Below are 19,216 nucleotides of genomic sequence, written 5' to 3' on the forward strand. Positions count from 1 at the left end.
CGTTGTATTTTTCAATCATACCCTATTTATCTTTTTACTGTTAAATATGGAATAGACATTTGCTAAAACCAACTAATTTTAAGAATATAGAATTCTGTGACCAAGCAGAGAAAATACTTTTACTTATTTAATTCCCATAAGACCTCTGTGAAATATATTTTCTTTACTCCTGTTTAACATTTAAAGAAACTGAAAATTTGAGAGGTTGAGAAACTTGATGGAAGTCACCCAGATATGAAGAGGTAAAATGAAACTTCAGTAGATATTTGCTTCAGGGAAAGCCCATGATCTTAACCACCATGTGATGCCATTTCTAGGGAAGATTGTTCTGTAAAAAGTTAAATGTGGTTAAAGGTGATACTCTTCATTTTCAGGGTAGATTTTCCCATTGATAATCAGAAAATCTGAGCATTTTAACCAGGCCAATGGGATTAAATGAAAACATTTTTGGAAAGCTTGAACTTCTGATTTTCACATAAGTCATTAAATCTTTTGCAGAGGAGAGTGGTGCCTCTGAGGGTCATGGACTCCTGTGTTGAATTTTCACTTAGGCCAATGCTGGTCCAGGGGCACCTCGGCATAAAGGCCAATGGAACTGTCTTTGGGGAATCATCCCTCTTTTCTGAGAAACTTTTCTCTCATTTCTAGAAAATTCTTCTCTCCTTTTTCTGTTTTAAAGAAAAAACTTTTAGGAATGCAGTATTATTTGGGAGTGTAATTGAATTTGGAGTTAAAGTTTAGGCCCATGAACTTATCACATAGATGTTTTCAATTACGCTTCCTTGTTACACAGCTTGCCTTTTCACTTAATTCTTTCCTTTGGTGTGTAAAAGCTTTTCAGTTGGCTGCTATTCTACTTGTTTATTTTTGCTTTTGTTGCTTGTGCTTTTGTAGCATATCCAAGAAATCAATGCAAAGGTCATAAACTTCCCCTATGATTTCTACCAGGAGTTTCATAGTTTCAGGTTCTGTTTAAATCCTTAATCCACCTTGAATTGATTTTTTTATATGATTTAAGAGAAGGGTCTAATTTATTCTGCAATGCAACAGCAAAAGACCAAATAACCCAATTAAAAAATGGACAAAGGACTTGAATAGACATTTCTCCAAAGATATACAAATGGCTAAAAGGTATTGGAAAAGCCACTTATATCACAAATAATCAGTAAAATTAAAACCAAAACCACAATGTCATTTCATCTCACATCTGTTAGGATGCCCATTATCAAAAATAACAAGATAACAAGAATTGGCAAGGATGTGGAGAAAAGGGATCCTTGTACACAATTTGTAGAAGTGTAAAATGGTCCAGTTACTATAGAAAACAGTTATAGAGGTTTTTAAAACATGATAAATGGAATTACCATATGATTCAGCAAGACCACCTCTGGGAACATATACAAAAGAATTGAAATCAGGATCTTGAGGAGATATCTGCACACTTACGTTAATAGTAATATTATTCAAAATTGCCAAGCTGTAGAAATAATCTAAAAGACCATCAATGGATAAAGAAAATTTGGTGCACACATACAGTGGAATATTACTCAGCTTTAAAAAGAAGAAAATCCTATCCTATGCTACAACATGGATAAATCTGGAAGACTTTAAGAAAATGAGTTGGTCACAGGAGGACAAATATTACATGATTCCTCTCATATGAAGTATCTAAGTCAAACCATACAAGCAGAGTAGAAAGATGGTTGCAGGGGCTGGAGAGAGGGGGAAATGGGAAGTTGTTCAGAAGATAGAAAGTTTCAGTTGTACATGACAAACAGGTTTGAGAGAGTTGCTTTGGAACATTGTGCTTACCATTAACAGTACAATATCATGCACTTAAAAATTTTAAGGTGGTAGACTAGTTTAGCTACAAAAAAGCATTTCCCAACTGTAGCTAAAACGTTTTTATAGAGTGGTAGATTCTTTCAAATTACTTACTACTTTATTGATAGTTGTTTGGTTATTCTATAACAGAAAAGCACATTTGAGCCTAGGAATAGAAATGGCACAAATCCAGAGATTTTCTGGATTAAATGAACTTCTAGGAGAGGCACCTAGGGCCTATAAATAAATTATTCCTTAAGAGATGCAAACCATTACAACCATGATGTTTCCCTCGAGTTGTTTTTCCTTCTATTTTTTGTAAATATTCACTCCAATATTACACAAACACTAAGGTCATGCCCTTAAAAAAGTTGAACACAAATGGTTTTAGTAAGACCCACAAAGCTTTGAGATAACTCAATGACAGAGCATTAGAATTTCAGAAATAAAGTGAATTTGCATGAATCATACTAACAAAAACCACTGAAATGATCCTACACTGTAGTAGAATATGTTCAATATCACTCTGGTAAAAAAATCTCACCTCAAAGTTTACTTTTTCAAAAACTTCTAGGGCTTCTACATGGTTAGTGTCTTCTGTTTCTAGACACTCAGTCAAATCCCGGCACCACATAATTTGAGAAACAGTCAGGATAACCTGAAAAAAAAAAAAAAGAACCCATCTTCTTTAAGTATGTGAGGCATCTCACCAAGAAAGGATCCAGAAGTGGAAATTTCCTGAGTTCATTACTTGAGAAGGGTGGCCAGCAACCACCCAGTCTGTCCTCGATTTCCCCTGATAATCAGCGATGGCAGCTTTGCACAGGCGACGCAGTGACATGAACATGGCTTCCTCCACTTTACCGAGCCAGTCCTCCACATTGCCTCGGGCCTTGAGACCTTTGCCCAAGCTGACCTAGAGAAGGCAGTCAGAACAATGATCAAAATGGCGTGGGTGGGACCTGTAAACTGCACATCTTCTGTGTTTCTGTGACTGAACTCTGTGGTGAGTAAATGCTGAAGCCTGACCACAAATACTGGAACCTTCTATAGATATTCCATTATACCTGACCCCACCCCATTACTTTATTTTACTTCTTTTTCTTGGGCCCAACTCTTTCGAAGAGGTGTCTATAAGTGCTACTAAATGAATTTCTTCAATTATTTTTATGTTTGCACTTGCTGTCATCTGATTTTTATCCTTAACCATTCCTGTAAACCTCTACTCATTAAACTTGCCCATGCCCTCCCACTGAAAAGTCTGATTGACACCTTTATTATTTCTCATATTTATTTCTCAGACTCCAATGACTTGACTGCCCTGCTTGTTTTGGTCTTTTTCATCTATTCTTCTTTAGACTTAATGTTTAAATTTCATGTTTTCTTGAGATTTTATCCTTAATCTCCACTTTCTGCAAGAGGATCAATTCAGGACAAAAATATGTTTATGGGTTCCCACTACTTCAGCAGTTACACTGCTGTACTGTAACTGGATCCAATTCCTTGACATTTCCCTGTCCAGTTCCTCTGTCTGGAATGCTCTGTCTGCTCAGAACCACACAGTAGATTCTGCTTTTCACCTTCCTTGACTCTGTGTGTGTGTGTGTGTGTGTGTGTGTGTGTGTGTGTTTCTCCTCTGTGCAGTCATTTGGCTCCTCACAGTCTACTAATCCATTCACTCTGGGAATTCACTGCGAAGGGCCCTGGGCACTATGGGGGGCCCGGGAGAAGACACTGCTGATAACTGCTACTTACATGGTGTTCACTGGGAACCACTCTGTGTAGATGACATAAAGTAACAGCTGAAAATCCTCACCATCCCATGAGGCTGGCACTATTACTAGTTCTGCTTTAGAGGAGAATGAATCCCGGTGGCCAAGGTACTCTTAACCAGTCCACTATGGTGCCTCTTGTGCATGGTTGCATAAGATATAGTTTCAGTTTTCTCCACACTGTTTGCAAGAACAGAGCATGCTTCTGCCATTGCATTTACTGTAATGATTTTTAATTGTCTGATGATTTCTCCACCAGGTTTTGAGCTCTTTGAGGGCATTTTATCTTGGCATTCCTTGAAACTGCTGGACTAGCAGAATGCCCAGCATGCTCACAGTGAGAATAACTAGACCTCTACCCAACGCTAGAAGAGTGACACAGTTTATCTGTGAGGAATTATAAACAAGAGCATCTCACCCTTTCACCCTCTGGTGACAGCATGGCAAGAATATCATTAGAATAAACCTTTTCTGGCTCTGCATCAATACCAGGAATTTTTCCTTCGGCAGGAGGCATGAGAGCAAACTCGAGCTTTGAAATGGAGTCGAAGCATTTCCTCAAGTGTGGCTGCACAGCTTGTGGGTTTCGTGTCTGTGCCAGAATCTCCAGAAGTTCATCATTTGACAAGAAGTAAAATCTGGATTAAAGATAATCCTTAAAATATACCTTGAAATGGACAGTAGGCTTCAGATAGATATAAAAGATAAATTCCTTAGCCACATATGCCCCTATCTTCTGATTTCTTGGTCCTCTAGTTATACTAGTTCTTAGGGAGGCCATATGCCTCTAAACAAGTTTGTTGTGAAGATTAGTGATGATCTATCTCAAACACCTAGAATTAGTGGCTAGTACATAATAGATATTTTTCATAAAAATCATAAAAAAATGCTGGTTCTTGCTGTGATCCTGCTTTGTTCACATATTTGTCTTGGTTTTGAGCTCCTAGAGTGAAGATATATTATGTGGGTTCCCTAGAATCTTGCCTAGTAACTCACACATACCTAGCATTCAATGCATTATTTATTGAACAGACAATACATGGATGAATGGTTGTAGGAACCTGATTTGGTTCTGTGAATGTACACTGGGCGGTTGTCCCACCCCAAAGGCATATGCTATTTCTAGCAGCATGTGCTACTGTGAAAAGTGGCAGAATACAATTGTGCCAACGCACCATTTTAACTACATGAAGGCTATTCATATGCAGAAATAAAACTTTATATGTATTTTATTGTTAGTATGAGTAAGGAAACTGATGAATTTATATAATACTGTTTTGCTGTAGATTGAGGGTGGCAAGTTATAGCCCATAAACAAATCTAGCCCACAACTTATTTTGTAATTAAAGATTTATTGTCACATGGGCATGTAAATATACCATTTACCATTCTTTCTATGATACAGTAGAGGAGCTGATTAGCTGCAATGGACTTTTTTTTGGTACCATGGATCAAACTTTGCGCTTGCTAGGCAGGCAGTGGCACCACTGAGCTAAATCCCCAGCTGCAACGGACTTTATAGCTTGCACAGGCTTAAATATTTACTATGGGGCCTTTTATAAAAGATGGCTGATCCCTGGACTACGTAACCAAAAATATTCTTCTGTCATTTTTTTAATGTAAAATACACTGTGTATTATATTCAACCTCTCTAATAGAATTTGATGTATTATTCCAACTGATTCTCACAGTCCATTCTACAGGCCAGAACAATTAATGATTAAAGTTTAATCAATGGTTTCCAAATTTGTTTTTCCAGTGACTAAAGGTCCATTTTACTACTTTCCTCCTCCCTAACTCTCTCAGGATCAAGTGTACAAACCAGCATTTAGTAAATGTCCTGGATTGCTGGTTGTCAACTTAACAATATCCCTGCATCAGGGAGGAGCCAGGATGACCTTTCTCAAAATCCCTTTCCAGCAAGATTTTAGATTATACTCTTCCCATGAGATGTTTTCATATGAGACCAGAGAGGTGCATGGGAAGCAGAGGCCATAATTCTCCCACTTAACATGGATGGACTAAAGAAGACCGGGTTTTGTACTTGGTTGTCAGGTGACCTCCTGATTACCGCCCCCCCCCTTTTTGTTGCAAAGAGCTGAGACTTTAGTGTAATTTCCATGAGACCTACCTGTACTGGACTTCCTCAAAGTGGTTCTCAGTTCTTCTCTCCTTCCCAGTAACACTTGTGAAAACCTCTAATTCCCTGCATGAATTTTTTATTCTAAATACCAGGAGTGGCTTCTGTGTTCCTGACCAAACCCTGCTCAAGTAATGCAACTAGATGTTAAAAATGTTCCGGTTTCCCTCTCAAGCTCTAGGACCAGGGTTGTCAATTGTGCCTACATTTCAAAGTGAGATGCCCGGTCTCCTGGGACCCATTCTCTGGGAGAGGGGTGAACACTCTATGGTCTGCACTGACTTGAGGGAACAAAGGAATTGAAGCTGGAGAGGCTGGAGAGCTGAAGATAGGAAGATTTTTAGGGGGGCAGGTAAATAAGCTAAGGGTTCCTTCTACTCCCATGAGGAAGGGTGAGCATCATTCTTTTCAGACCTAAGTATCTTGAAGAGCTTATTATTTATCCCCACCAGTCAACCCAAAGAAAACTACTGAGGCAAAAGAAGTCTCCCTAACTTTTTGTGTACACATTTGTGAACACAAACACACGGGCACACCCATCTAACAGTAAAACAGCAGAGCAAGGCTGCATCCAAGAATCCCTCCTGTATTGTGGTTATTTATTTACCACTTACATCTTTATTTTTATTTTTATTAGTACATATTTTCAGTACATAATGATTATTACATTCATTATGGGGAGGTGGTACACATATGCAACACCTGTTGTATTTTTTTTTTTTTTTTTTTGGTACCGGGGATCAAACTCCGGTCCTTGCGCTTGCAAGGCAGGTGCCAGAACCACTGAGCTAAATCTCCGGCCCCACCTGTTGTATTTTTTTCTGAGATGTATACTCCCTAATCTAGATACTATCATAAAACTTTCTTGTTTCCCTCTTTAATTGTCTGATGTTGTCTGATATTTTCAGGCTATAATCATAACCTCGATTGATAGTTAACTACTAAGATACATTTAGATTACTTTATAAACTTACCTTGGAAAGATAACTCTTTTTGATTCTAAATATGCCTCTAGACACTTCTGAATTTGGTCAAGTAATGCATTATTGTTTTGAAAAGTCTCCAGAAGCCCTGTTTATATGAAAAAAGAATTCATAAAACTGTATTAAAATGGAGAATATCATTTTAAATGAAAGTAAAATATAATATTAAATTAATATTTTAAAATCTTTAGCCAGGTGTGGTGGTACAAGCCTATAATTCCAGCACTCAGGAGGCTAAGGCAGGAGGATTATTGCAAATTTGAGGGCAGCCTGTGTTACATAGTGAGTTCAAGGCTAGCCTGAATTCAGAGCAAGACCTGCCTCAAAAAAACAAAAAACAAACCAAACCAAAACAAAAAAAACCCCTTAGTTTTAATGGATGAAAGTATAGGCTAATAAAATTGGAAGTATTTGGTGAAGAATTTTAACTATTATTTTTAATGATAACATTAATTTTAATATTAACCATGTATGAACAATTATATTTAACTCAAAATTTTCTTGTCTGGCATCCTGGACTTCTAGGTAGCTGGGAGTACACAAACAAAAGCTAAGCATTTGCCATCTCCTTGACCCTTCAAACAAAGCCTGTTTCTATGTCCTCCCATTTCATTGTCACCTTCTTACATGTGTCATTATTATATCTTTGCCATCTTTAAATGTCAAAATTATGGCAATGGGATACACTTTCTTCATTAGTGAACTATATATAGCTCCCTAAGGAGCAAAATTCGTGATTCATTCATCTCTGTAGTTTTGGTGCCTATTACAGTAGCTGCTTCCTTACTTGCCTGAGAATCAAATGCAAAGTCTTTGTTATGGCCTCCACAGCCCTTTGTAATCAACAAGCCCGTCGGATGCCCATCGCCCATCCAAGCACAAGCAGCTTGTGGCCTCACCTCCTGAGCCTGTCTCCTTGTGTGCTGCACTCCAGCCTGCCCTGATTTCCATGCTAACTGTTGTGCATGCTAAGCATGCTCTCACCTCGGGAGCCCTGACTTTTCTTCCCTCTGCCTTTAACAATTCTCCCTTAGATCCACATATGTTTTTCACTGCCTCTTTCCTGCAGGTTTCTTTAACAGGATGGCTCAACTGAATGTAAATATGTCTTGTAATCAAAATTGTGAGATCAGAAGCATCACTGAAACCCTGTGGCAACATCCTCAGATTGTAAGAACAACAAAAAGAGGCAGAGTCTTGTGGTACGGAAAGTACAAACCACACTGAGAGATAACAGCAATGAGACAAGCACAGTATTCAATTCACATTGCTTAACAAATATTTCTAGTCATCAGTGCTTACCAGAATCAAGGATTAAATGCACCACATGTTATTAGATTCTTGGGAATGACAAACACTTTAGGTGATTTTATTGTTTTTAAAAAAAGTTGTTTTGTACCCGGTTGAGTAGCACCTCGAAGAGCGTTAGGCAGCCGGTTCACCTTCCTCATGATTTCTTTCCACGATTTGTCCACCTGAAGAAACATCTTAGCCTCTGCAGGCAACTGCCTCTGAATATCTGGAGCATTAAAAATACTTTCTAGGTAAAGCCAGTTTCTCTGGCAGGTCAGCCACTCATCCTAGGAGAAAAATACTGGCATTATCCATTTTTAACATCCAAATTGAAGACATATGGTTATATTAAAAATCATCACACAGGAAACCACTCTTTTTTCCATGGAGGGACTGTTTTATGGTTCCTCACAGGTCCTTGGGAAAGAAATTTCCTTAAAGGGCAAAGACTCATGTCAGCCTGATTTCACCTTACTTTCCATTGAGTGCAGTTATTATAAATCTGCTGTGTGGGAACAAGAATGGATCTCAAGAAACACGATTAAAATGCCCAGAGGAGACATTCTAGGAAGAGGTGGGATGCTTACATAAAGGACTCTGAAGGGTTGGGGAGGAGGCCAGTATCAGTATTTCCAAATATCTATATCTATATATATACATTTATCATGATAAAGTTTGGGGTTTTTTTGTCAGTTATGGTACATTTTTCTCTCACCTTTTTGCAAAATAAAGGAGGGGGAGTAAAACCTATTCATTGCAGAACAAGTGGTAAATATACATGAGGAGGGTGAAGAACTCATGCATTGTCTCTCCTATTAGAGACAATTACTGTGAATAAAAGAGACGAGAGATTAAAGTCCATAGGCCTCTTTCCTAACATTGCAAGTGTCTCCTGCCATTCCAAGTGTGGGGAAAAGATCCTGGAGAGAGTTTCTCATTTCTCACTCTGGATTTGGAAGTTATCAGTTCTCACACTTTCTAGACAACTAATCCTCTAGAGGGCCCCCAATATTCAGCGGAGGCTTCCTTGACTGACTGTCGGTGAAAACATGCCCTTCAGCATTAGTCTTTAGTTGCTCCCTTTTATCACAGGGCTTGGCCATCAGTGAGAGATGGAATAGGGTCAACTATGTGTGTCCATTGAAGAGGAGGGACCAGGGAAGGGTCTCTTTGAAACAAAGTTGGAAGATGTTATCTTTTCCCACTTACTGATTTTATTATTTCACAGATAGCTTTTCATATTAGAATACATAGAAGCCTAAAGATAATTAGATGGAGCTAAATATCTGAAGTGTAAGAGAAAAGCTGGATGGGAATAAAGAGATCAGTGTTTGTGGGTTCTTCATCTTGCTCTGAGATATTGTGAAGCACAATGAAGTACAGAGGAGCTGTGCACCACAGGGAGGGGTTCCAAGAATACTTGGAGCATCAGTGGGTGTCTTTCCAGTAAATGCAGGCTTGCTGTGGCAGATGCTTAAGGTGGCTCCAAGATGACATACTTATGTCCTATGTGATCCTCCCCTTTTGAGTGTGAAACCCTCTGTGACTTGCTTCTGGCCATACAGATAGTGGCACAGGTAACAGAATGTGCATAATGCCACTGATGTTGCATGAGACTGTAACATCTGTCTTGCCAGGAGGCTTTCCTTTCTTTCTTTGCAAGGTTGATGAAGCAGATGGTCATGTTGTGAATTCTGAATAGAGAAAAACTCTGGGTAACACGCAGGAGCTGACGATGGCCTCCATCTGAGAGACAGCAATAATTGAAGCCTTTCGTTCCAGAGCTGCAAGGAAATAGTTTCTTGCAACAACCTGAGTGACCTAGAAGTGGATCCTTCCTGAGTTGAGCCTCTGATGAGAACCCAGACTGGCTGACATCTTGACTGTAACCTTATTAGATCCTTCCTGATGACCCAGTACAACTGTATCTCAACTCCTAACCTATGAGAACTGTGAGATCATAAACTTGTATTGTTTTAAATGTACACTGTTTAAGTTTGTGGTATTTTTTTTTATAGTCAAATAGTAACACAAGGGTAATTTTAATTAAGCTGTATAATTATGTCAACAATTAAATTTTACAGTTCTAAGCTATATCATGCTTAAATAATAAAACAAATATTTCTAAGGGCTCGTGGATCTCCAATTCTGAGTCTATGAACTGAAATTACCCATCCTCACCAAAGTTTGATTGAATAAAGCTAGCTGTTTTTGCCACTCATCCACTCGAGTCTTCAGTGGACCCACGTAACGGGATGAGGCAATGGTTGCAATGTTGATGGTGCTGTCATCAAGAAGAACCTTCAAGGAAAGGAGAAGAAAATAGGTGCATTTGTGCTCTCAGTGATATCCACATGTTCAGTCCCAAGAGTCCATTTGAAGGCCAACTCTTTGAATGAACAGCATAGCTCCAACTACTATTTCTACCTGTTCATCTCCCTGCTTGCTCCCTTTGGTCTTTGACACCCACCATGATGTTCTGTCAGAGGTCATCTGGGGACTTTATGCTGCCAAATGTCTGCTTCTACTATAATAATTAATGGCACAATGCTTAGTGTCAATTATAAAATTAAAAAAAGTTAAATTAATAGCACATGTTTTTAGTAATACTGTTAATTTGCATTACTTGTGCTGAGTTGGTACATGTACATAACAGATCTTAATTCCTTTTTTCACTCCCTTTCCTTCCCTCCTTCCTTCTCCATCGATCTCTTGATGTTCTACTCTGCCACAAAGAAACATAAACTTAAGTCATGTGTAGAAAAATGGATGCACCTTGAGGCCATAATGTTAAGTGAAATAAATCAGACACACACGCTTAAATATTACATGGTTTCTCTTATGAGAGTATAAATAAAAAGCACAATAAAAAAGAGTTTCTAGGAAGTAGGGAGATAGATCTTTCTCAAAGGAGAAGGAGATCAAGTGATGGAGAGAGGGGAAAGGAAAGGAAGAAAAGGGGTGAAAAAAGGAATTGGATGTGTTATGTATGTGTACCAACTTTACACCAGAAATATAAGCATTATGCACTGCAAATACAGAAAAAACAAATTAAAAGACTTTTTTTTTTTTTTTTTTAAATGTTTATCAGTACATGCTTGCAGTACACGATGATTACATGTATTATGGGGATTTAGTACACACACATAACACGTCTTAATTCTTTTTACTTCCTGTTGAGAGCAGAAATCTCATCACATGACCTTATATCAACTGCTCTTGACTTTGAATTTATTCTCCCATCCACTACTCAGAGTGATATCTAGCCTTGCTCTCCCAACCTACACCTGGAAAAGCCATTTTATTTCCAATTCTGGGCTGGATACCTCCTTAGGCTACAATTTTGTCTGTGAAGTTAGGGTATGTGATTCAGTTTCCTTTATTAAACAAATGTGCCTTCAAATTTTAAGTGACTAAGATTACTTAAACACACTGCTTTTATTTATCTTGTGGCCAATAAAGCACAACCACCTAATCTCAACCAATTAAAGTGAATTTGACTTTTTAGTGTGCTTGAACATGAAATGCTCATCCATATTCCTTTGCTTCATTTAAGTGGTTTGAAATGCTTTTTATTTCTCTTCAGTGTCTCTCAGATCCCAACTTGAAGGTCCAACCTATCTTGGTCAACCTAGGAAGAATTCTCTATTCACTTCACCCATAACCCATCTCTGTGTTTTCATAAATCCTTCAACTATAGAACTGCAATTCTTAAGCACATGTCATTTTTATTGCTTTGCTAAATATTTCATGTAAAAGCATTCATGTCAGTTATCCATTTTCATATCTTGCCTTCCAAATTAGATTTTTTTCTTGTTCAGTGACTCTTATATTTCACTTCATCTTCTCAATCTCTCACAGAAGATTTAGAAGGTATGGTTGGGACTTTTACCATAAATATTCAGTGGCCAAGTTGCCTACCTGTATGTCATCTGTGCCACCCAGGATAAATATGTCTTTGGAGTCACGCAGAGGCAGAATGACAAACTCGGTTGTTTTCCAAGAATCTTCCACCTTAGAAATAATTCAAGCCTTAGAAAATCCAGATTCATTTGTGCTTATGTACTCACTAAGTGCATATGGAATAAGTGAAAACTATCCCATTTTCCTCCTTACTGACCTTAAAATTTTAAAAATCCTTTTCTTGATTAAATGACATTTTCTTAATTTTATTTGACTAATCTGAATATATATGAGTAAACTGTGATAATTTAATGTGCATTTCCCACCATTTCATGTTCTGAGTGAAAGAAAAAAAATCTTTTCTTTTAGGCGACTGGAAGCTGTGCATGCATTTTTAGGGTAAAGAAATAGTGTTAAAAGTAGGACAGTCTTCATGCATGTGGAAACATTTAATACAATAGTACCTTGGAAAAGTGTATTTTGGTTTAAAAGATCTTTCTTGGTATGTGGTTCTTTATAAACACATGCACATTTCAGACCTTGTTGCTCTCAAGTTCTTATTGGGCTATAAGATAGGCAGAAAGAAAAATATATAGAGGTAATAATAATAATAACAATAATAAATGTAAGGAAGTAGAGGAATGATTGATAATGAGAAGGTTCAAGTTGTGATGCTAAAAAATTGCAAGCAAATAATGAAAAGCTGGTGATTCTCATGTTAAATCTGAAAATTGCTACATTCCCTGGTTTTCAGAATAAGTATATATTTTTCAGATTTACCTTTTTAAGAATTGTTTCTAAGGCAGCTTCTCCAGAAGCCTGTCCAGATATGTCCTGGATTTCTTGGCCATATTCAAAAACATGCAACTCTGAGAGCCTCTCCAAGGTTAATGGAATTTCAGAGTGAACCAGGGAGGCATCAATAGTGTGTTCAATCGCTGCCCAATGTCTAGGCTTCAAAGTTGGGTTCCTCAAGTCCATGATAACTGGAAGCTGGAAAACAAGCACTCTCGGAGACAACATGCTTTTATCTTAAAAAGAACATAACCCAAGGCTTCTGGTTTCAATTTGTAAACATAGAGTCCTGGAAAGAGCACCACTTATATCCTTACAACAAAGAATAGTTTGGACAAACTGCAAATTAATGACTTTTATGAGCCCATTAGAAAACTGAATTTTTAGGGTGACGGACTTAAAATTTGGGGAAAAATTGATTACTCACAAGTTTCTTCACAGAGAGAAAAATAACTAAGAATTTGCGTGTCTGTGAAAGATTCTCTGGGATTACAGATAAGCTACTAAGAAGATTGAGTTACATTTTAAAAATTGCTAAAGATTGTGGGATAGTATAAGAAAGTAAAATCTTCACACCTACAAATAAGGGGGTGCTGACAGAGAAGATTATAAAGAATTCCAGGAAAGCCTCCCTTATGGTGCTGACTGGTGGAGGAAAACAATGGTCACCATTAGAACTCTAAGCAACCCGTATCACCTTGCTCTCTGATGGAACAAAATCTGTGATGTGCAGGGAAAAGAGCAACAAATACTGTCATGTTCAGCCACTGATGATAACTCACTGCAGATATTTATGCATAACTGGAAAAATGGGACATGGTAAAAAAAAAAAAAAAAAGAGATCTCTTAGATGAGGGACATCCAGGGGCAAGATGGGTGGAGGATGGAGGTTGGAGGATGGAGGAGGGCAGGAGAACCTATGGAGATCAGAATTCTGAGAACCAGGGACAGAGCCCCTTGCTGAGATAGAGGCCTAACTAGAATATGAGTGATGCTTATCCTTACCAGGCTAATGAGCACTGAGTAAAAACAACAGTGATAGTATAACTAGTAAGTCTTATAACTAAAACAACACAGCCCACAATACAAGAAAACTATAAATACATGTCGCTCATGAATATAGGCTCAAAATATCCAGGGCCAGGGATTTAGCTTAGTGGTGCTGTGCCTGCCTTGCAAGCACATTCAGGATTGAATCCTGAGTTCAATCCCTGGTACCAAAACATAAAAACCCTAAAAAATATTAATAAATTGAATCCAGACTTTATATCATGACCCAAATGGATTCATCTTAAGAATTTAAGTTTGGTTCAACATTTGAAAATTGATAAATTTAATCCACCATATTAATAGATTAAAGAAGAAAAAGCATATCACTATAGAAACAAAATTATTTGGCAACATTCAACACTCATATATAATGAAAATTCTCACCAAACTAGGAATAAAATTACCTTATATAAATATAAAGCATCTTTAAAGAAACTTCAACTAACATCAGACCTAAAATAAGATGGAATATTTTCTCTCTAATTTCAAGAAAATGACAAGGGTGTACGCTTTTATCACCACTACTAATACTATACAAGAAATCTTGGCAAGAGCAATAAAATAAGAAAAGAGAAATAAAAACAATACCGATTGCAAAGGAAGAAACAAAACTTGTCTTTATGCACAGATAGCATGATTTTTTTAAAAAAGTACAACAACTTTATTAAACCAAAAATCTGCATACCACACAATTTACAACTTAAATGTAAGATTCAATAGACCCAGTACATTGACAGAGTTGTACAAGCACCACCACAATCAAAGTTAGGTCATTTTTGCTATCCCAAATCAAAACTCTACCTACTAATTTTCATCTACCAAATCTCTCTCCCTAAATCTAATAATCACTGAGCTACTGTCTATCTTCATGGATACATGGTTTTTAACAAAAAAATTTCCAAAGAATGTGCAAAAAGAATTTTAAGATAAAAAAATGAGTTAAATAAGGCCAGTCACAGGATATAAGATCCATATGCAAAGGTTGATGGTATTTCTGTACATCAGCAATGAATAGTAGGAATCTGGTGTAGGATAACACCAAAAATAAATTATTTAGGCATCAATCTGGCAAAATATCTCTCCACTGCAGAATGTCAACTCTGAAAACTTTAAAACTCCGATGAAAGTAGTCAAAGAAGATCTAACTTAAATGGTGACGTACACTAGTAATAGATTGGAAAACTCGATATTGTTGAGATGTTAGTTTTGCTCAAATTGTTTTATAGGTTCAACACAATCCCAATAACAATCCTGGCAATTTTTTTGTAGGTAGTGATAAGTTAAATGTAAGTTGTAAGTAGAAAGACAAATGAATTAGAATAGACAAAGCAATAGTAAAAAGAAAGAACAAAAATAGAGGACTTATACTACTTGATTTCAAGACTTACTAGTTATAGTAATCTATGCAATGTGGTATTGATAGAAAAGAGACCTATAGAATCATAAACTGGGAAGAGTGCTGAAACAGACTAAACAGCTGAATTTTGCAAAGGTGCAAAGGAGAAAAGATAGGCTGAATGTATTGGATATGCACATGTAAGAACATGTGGATACATATGGGGATATACACATGTAAGAAGAGCTCCTTGTAATATACCTCATACTTTGTGCAAAAATTAATTCAAAATAGGTCATGTACTAAAATATAGGAAGAAAATCTGTGTATTTCTTTGATTTGGCAAAAAGTGTTTGGATACTATACTAAAGGCTTGATCTACAAAAAAAAGAATTATAAATTGTACTTTATCCAAATTAAAACCTTTTGCTCTGTGAAAGTCACTGTACAGTGATTAAAAAGCAAGCCACTGACTAGTAGAAAATATTTTTAAGTTATGTATTTGAAAAAAAGCATTTATATTCAGAATACATGGGTAACTCTTAAAACTCAATTATAACAAAACAAACAACCCAATTAAAAGTAGCCAAAAGACTCCAATAGACATTTCATTAAAGAACATAGATAGATGGCAAATAGAATATGAAAAGACGTTCATCATCATTAGTCACTGGAAAAATGCAAACATGACCATTATGAGATATTATTATACATCTATTAGAATGGCTAAAATTAAAACAAAACAAAACAAGCTCTCTTACAATAACAACTGCTAGTAAGGATGAAAAGAAACTGGAATTCTTATACATTACTGGTGGGAAACCAAACTGGCAGCTTCATGTAAAGTTTAACATACACTCACAATACAATGTAGCAACAAACTTCTAGTTATTTATTCATTTGAATTGGTAACTAATACTCACACAAAAAGTTGTTTATGAATGTTTATAGCAGTATCACTGATAAATACTAAAAACTAGAAGGAACTCATGTCATTCAGCAGGTGAATGGATACACAAGCTGTATCTATGTACTTACTATTCAGCAATAAAAAGAAACTACTGACTCATGTGATACTATGGAGGTGTATGGTATTATTGTGTTGGATACATGATTCTACCCATTTGTGAAAACCCACAGGACTGCATAGTCCAAAAATGATTTTTATTGTACTCTAGTTAAAAAAACCCCTAGTATTTCAAGGGAACTCAAGATGGAATGCCGACAGTGATGAATGGATTTGTTCAAAATTGTATGACATAACTGTGTGGAAAGCAACAAGAAAGAAAGAGGCTGTCTTATGGAACTTTGGGAAAGTGTTTCAATTAAATAATGTGTGCAAAAACATTCTTTTCAAGGTGCAAAATTTCTGCTCATTGTGCCTGAAGTTTTGCTTACTTTTCTTTCCTGTGTCTCCCTTTAGTTCCTTATCTTTTTAAAAAACCTAGAAGTTCTGAAAGGATAAAATAATTTTCCTTTTCTTATGAATTTCAGGCACTCACTTAGCAGTGATGGTTTCAAAGGGCCAGCCCTGCTGCCTGGGTTTCTAACCTTCTTCACATCACACGCAACTGGAAAACACCACAGTCTTATGGTGCAGCGGAACCAAGGGACAGGGCTGCCCTCACCTCATCTGCTGCCTAAGAGCTGAGCGGGTCAGTGTCTCGGCATGAGACATGTATCCAAACTCTGTCTGCATCATTTCCCCTGATCCTTGGGAAACTCTTACTCTGAACAGCTCGGCCCATCCAACCAAGGAATTCAATTGCATGACTCGGCCAGCTAGAGATAGGGATGCAGTCTGTGATACCAAGGAAAATGAAACTGACCGCTCTTTCTTCCCTCTGCAAAGCAGAATTACACAACCAGGCTATTCCTGACTTTGTTCTCATTAGTATCGTATAAGAACTCATTAATCATTTCTACCAACCTTACCTTTTCTTTCATTTTTTCCACGTTGCTTTTGAGCTGGGGTACGACATTGTTGGGTGGTAAACTTTTTTCTAATTGAGTCACAAATTTGGCATATTTAGAAACCTGACTGTTCAGGACTTCTGTATCCAGGCAGTCAAATTTGGACTGTTAAGTTAAAAAAAGAAGTTAAAACATACGATTAAAACCAATATTGATAAAAACCAAGTTTGAAATAGTAAGAAAATGTTTTACTCTACTCAAAATTTTTTAGCACTCAAATTGATAATCCAAATCAACTGTATTCTTTTGATAGCTTACTTACATACAAATAGCTTTACTTATTAAAATTGCTAATTACATATGTATCATCTGTTTATTCTTCTCATTTGTTTGTCTCCTTCATCATCAAATGCAGTATTGTTTGTAATCCATGGAATTTATTCCCAAGGGTCAAAACTTGTAGCCTCCCACAGAGAAAAATAGCTATTTTTTACTCTTGCTAACTAGAAATTTCAAATAATACATGTAATACAAATGTTTTCAAAGCACTCCTAATACACGCAAATATCTGTAATTGTGTTTCTCAGTTATCTAGACATATAAGTGGATATGTTTATTAACATGTCATTCATATGGACTGAGGGTAGCAAAAATCGCAAAAATCTTATAAACCCGTATTTTAAATTTTTCATCTAGATTCCACATTTTCTTCTGCTCCGTAATGGGTTTTCTTCTGCATCTCCTAGGATGACCATGCTTAGTTTTGGAAGCCACTGTTCCAACCTTTGGTGTTAATCAGAAAATTCTCTAAGCTTCTCTACTTCTCAAGAATATTTTTCACTTCTGATACGTGATAAGTGAATTATAGAACACTTAAAATTCTCTGATATTATATCATGTTTTTATTTGTTTATTTCTTCCACCAGAAGATAAGTTCTGCAAAGGTTTGGACTATGCCCTTCTTGTTCTCCACTGGTATTCCTAGCACCTAGAATATTGCCTGTGAAACATTCCCTGCCATACTGGCTTTTAACCCTGACTTGTGGTTTCTAATTAGAGGCAGAAGCACAGGAAGGATGACTGAGATGTACAAAATATTTGTGAAGCTGATGGTATATTCAACACATTCATGTCACATTTGAAAGCATAGGTGGTCATCTATCTATCCTTCCCTCTACAGTTGATATTTGTTAAGGTTTAAATAAAAGGGTAGACCCTTAAAACCAAACTCTATGGTGGGTGTTGTTACTTGGTCCTTCTAGGTATCTTCCTGAAAGTGTTAAAGACATCATATTACAGAGATACGTGTATACCTACATTTATAGCAGCACAACACATAATAGCTAAATCTTGGAAGTCACTCATATATCCATCAACAGATGAATGGATTAAAAAAACTTGGTATCTACATATCATGGAGTGCTATTCTGTCATAAAGAAGGATAGACTTAAATCATTTGTAGGAAAATGGATGCACCTTGAGACCATAATGTTAAGTGAAATAAATAAAACACACAAGCTTAAATATCACATTGTTTCTCTTATATGAGAAAAATAAACAGCAAAATAAAAGAGATAATAGGAAGTAGGGAGACAGATCCTTTGTAGTGGGGAAGAGGATCAAGAGATGGAGGGAGGAGGATGACAGAAAGGAACTGGGATGTGTCATGTACATGTGACAGCTCCACACAAAGAATGTAAACATTATGAACTGCAAACATGTACAAAAAAGAGAAGGGGGTCAAAGGTTAGGTGGAGGGTGAATGGAGAGAAGGGAAAAGGGTGGAAAAAAGGACTGAGATATGTCATGCACATGTACTGACTTCCCCCAGGAATGTGTGTTATGTACTGCACACATACTAATAAGCAAAAATAGTAAAAAAGGAATAAAAGGGGTTTACTAGTGAACTCTCAAGGAAAATTCTAGATTTATTACTATAATATTATTCTAGAGTGAACAAAATGGCTTCCTTTTTAAAGGGCAACAAAAATGTAAACCTAAAGTGTATAGATCATGAATAAAATCCTATAATCTTCAAGAACACTGGAGGGTATTATGACAACTGTGTTGAGAAGTCATAAAGCAGTTAGGTGTCATGCGACATTACCCTTTGCTGCTTTCATCACGTAACCTTCTTAAACAGTGGACCCAAGAACCTTTCCATACAAGAATTCTTTCTGCTCTGTAGCATTTAGAGACAGAAAG

The 19,216-nt window shown here is 36.8% G+C and overlaps 1 protein-coding gene across 6 annotated transcripts in view; it reads right to left on the bottom strand.

The window, feature by feature from the left end:
* The window catches only part of Dnah6 (dynein axonemal heavy chain 6), a 243,015-nt gene that overhangs the window by 139,780 nt on the left and 84,019 nt on the right, over positions 1-19,216 (bottom strand). For all 6 annotated transcript variants that reach the window (XM_087204323.1, XM_087204324.1, XM_087204322.1 and 3 more), the window contains 9 exons: positions 17,032-17,175; positions 12,696-12,908; positions 11,934-12,026; positions 10,194-10,313; positions 8,119-8,299; positions 6,711-6,807; positions 4,015-4,234; positions 2,576-2,740; positions 2,369-2,482 (listed from right to left, as the gene is read on the bottom strand). In XM_087204323.1, coding sequence (XP_087060449.1) covers positions 2,369-2,482; positions 2,576-2,740; positions 4,015-4,234; positions 6,711-6,807; positions 8,119-8,299; positions 10,194-10,313; positions 11,934-12,026; positions 12,696-12,908; positions 17,032-17,175 — 1,347 coding nt within the window. The remainder of the gene's footprint in view (positions 1-2,368; positions 2,483-2,575; positions 2,741-4,014; positions 4,235-6,710; positions 6,808-8,118; positions 8,300-10,193; positions 10,314-11,933; positions 12,027-12,695; positions 12,909-17,031; positions 17,176-19,216) is intronic.

Source organism: Heterocephalus glaber, unplaced genomic scaffold (assembly GCF_053883595.1).
Source record: "Heterocephalus glaber isolate CG9 unplaced genomic scaffold, H.glaber_assembly_v1.0 deba00000470, whole genome shotgun sequence".
Taxonomy (NCBI): domain Eukaryota; kingdom Metazoa; phylum Chordata; class Mammalia; order Rodentia; family Bathyergidae; genus Heterocephalus; species Heterocephalus glaber.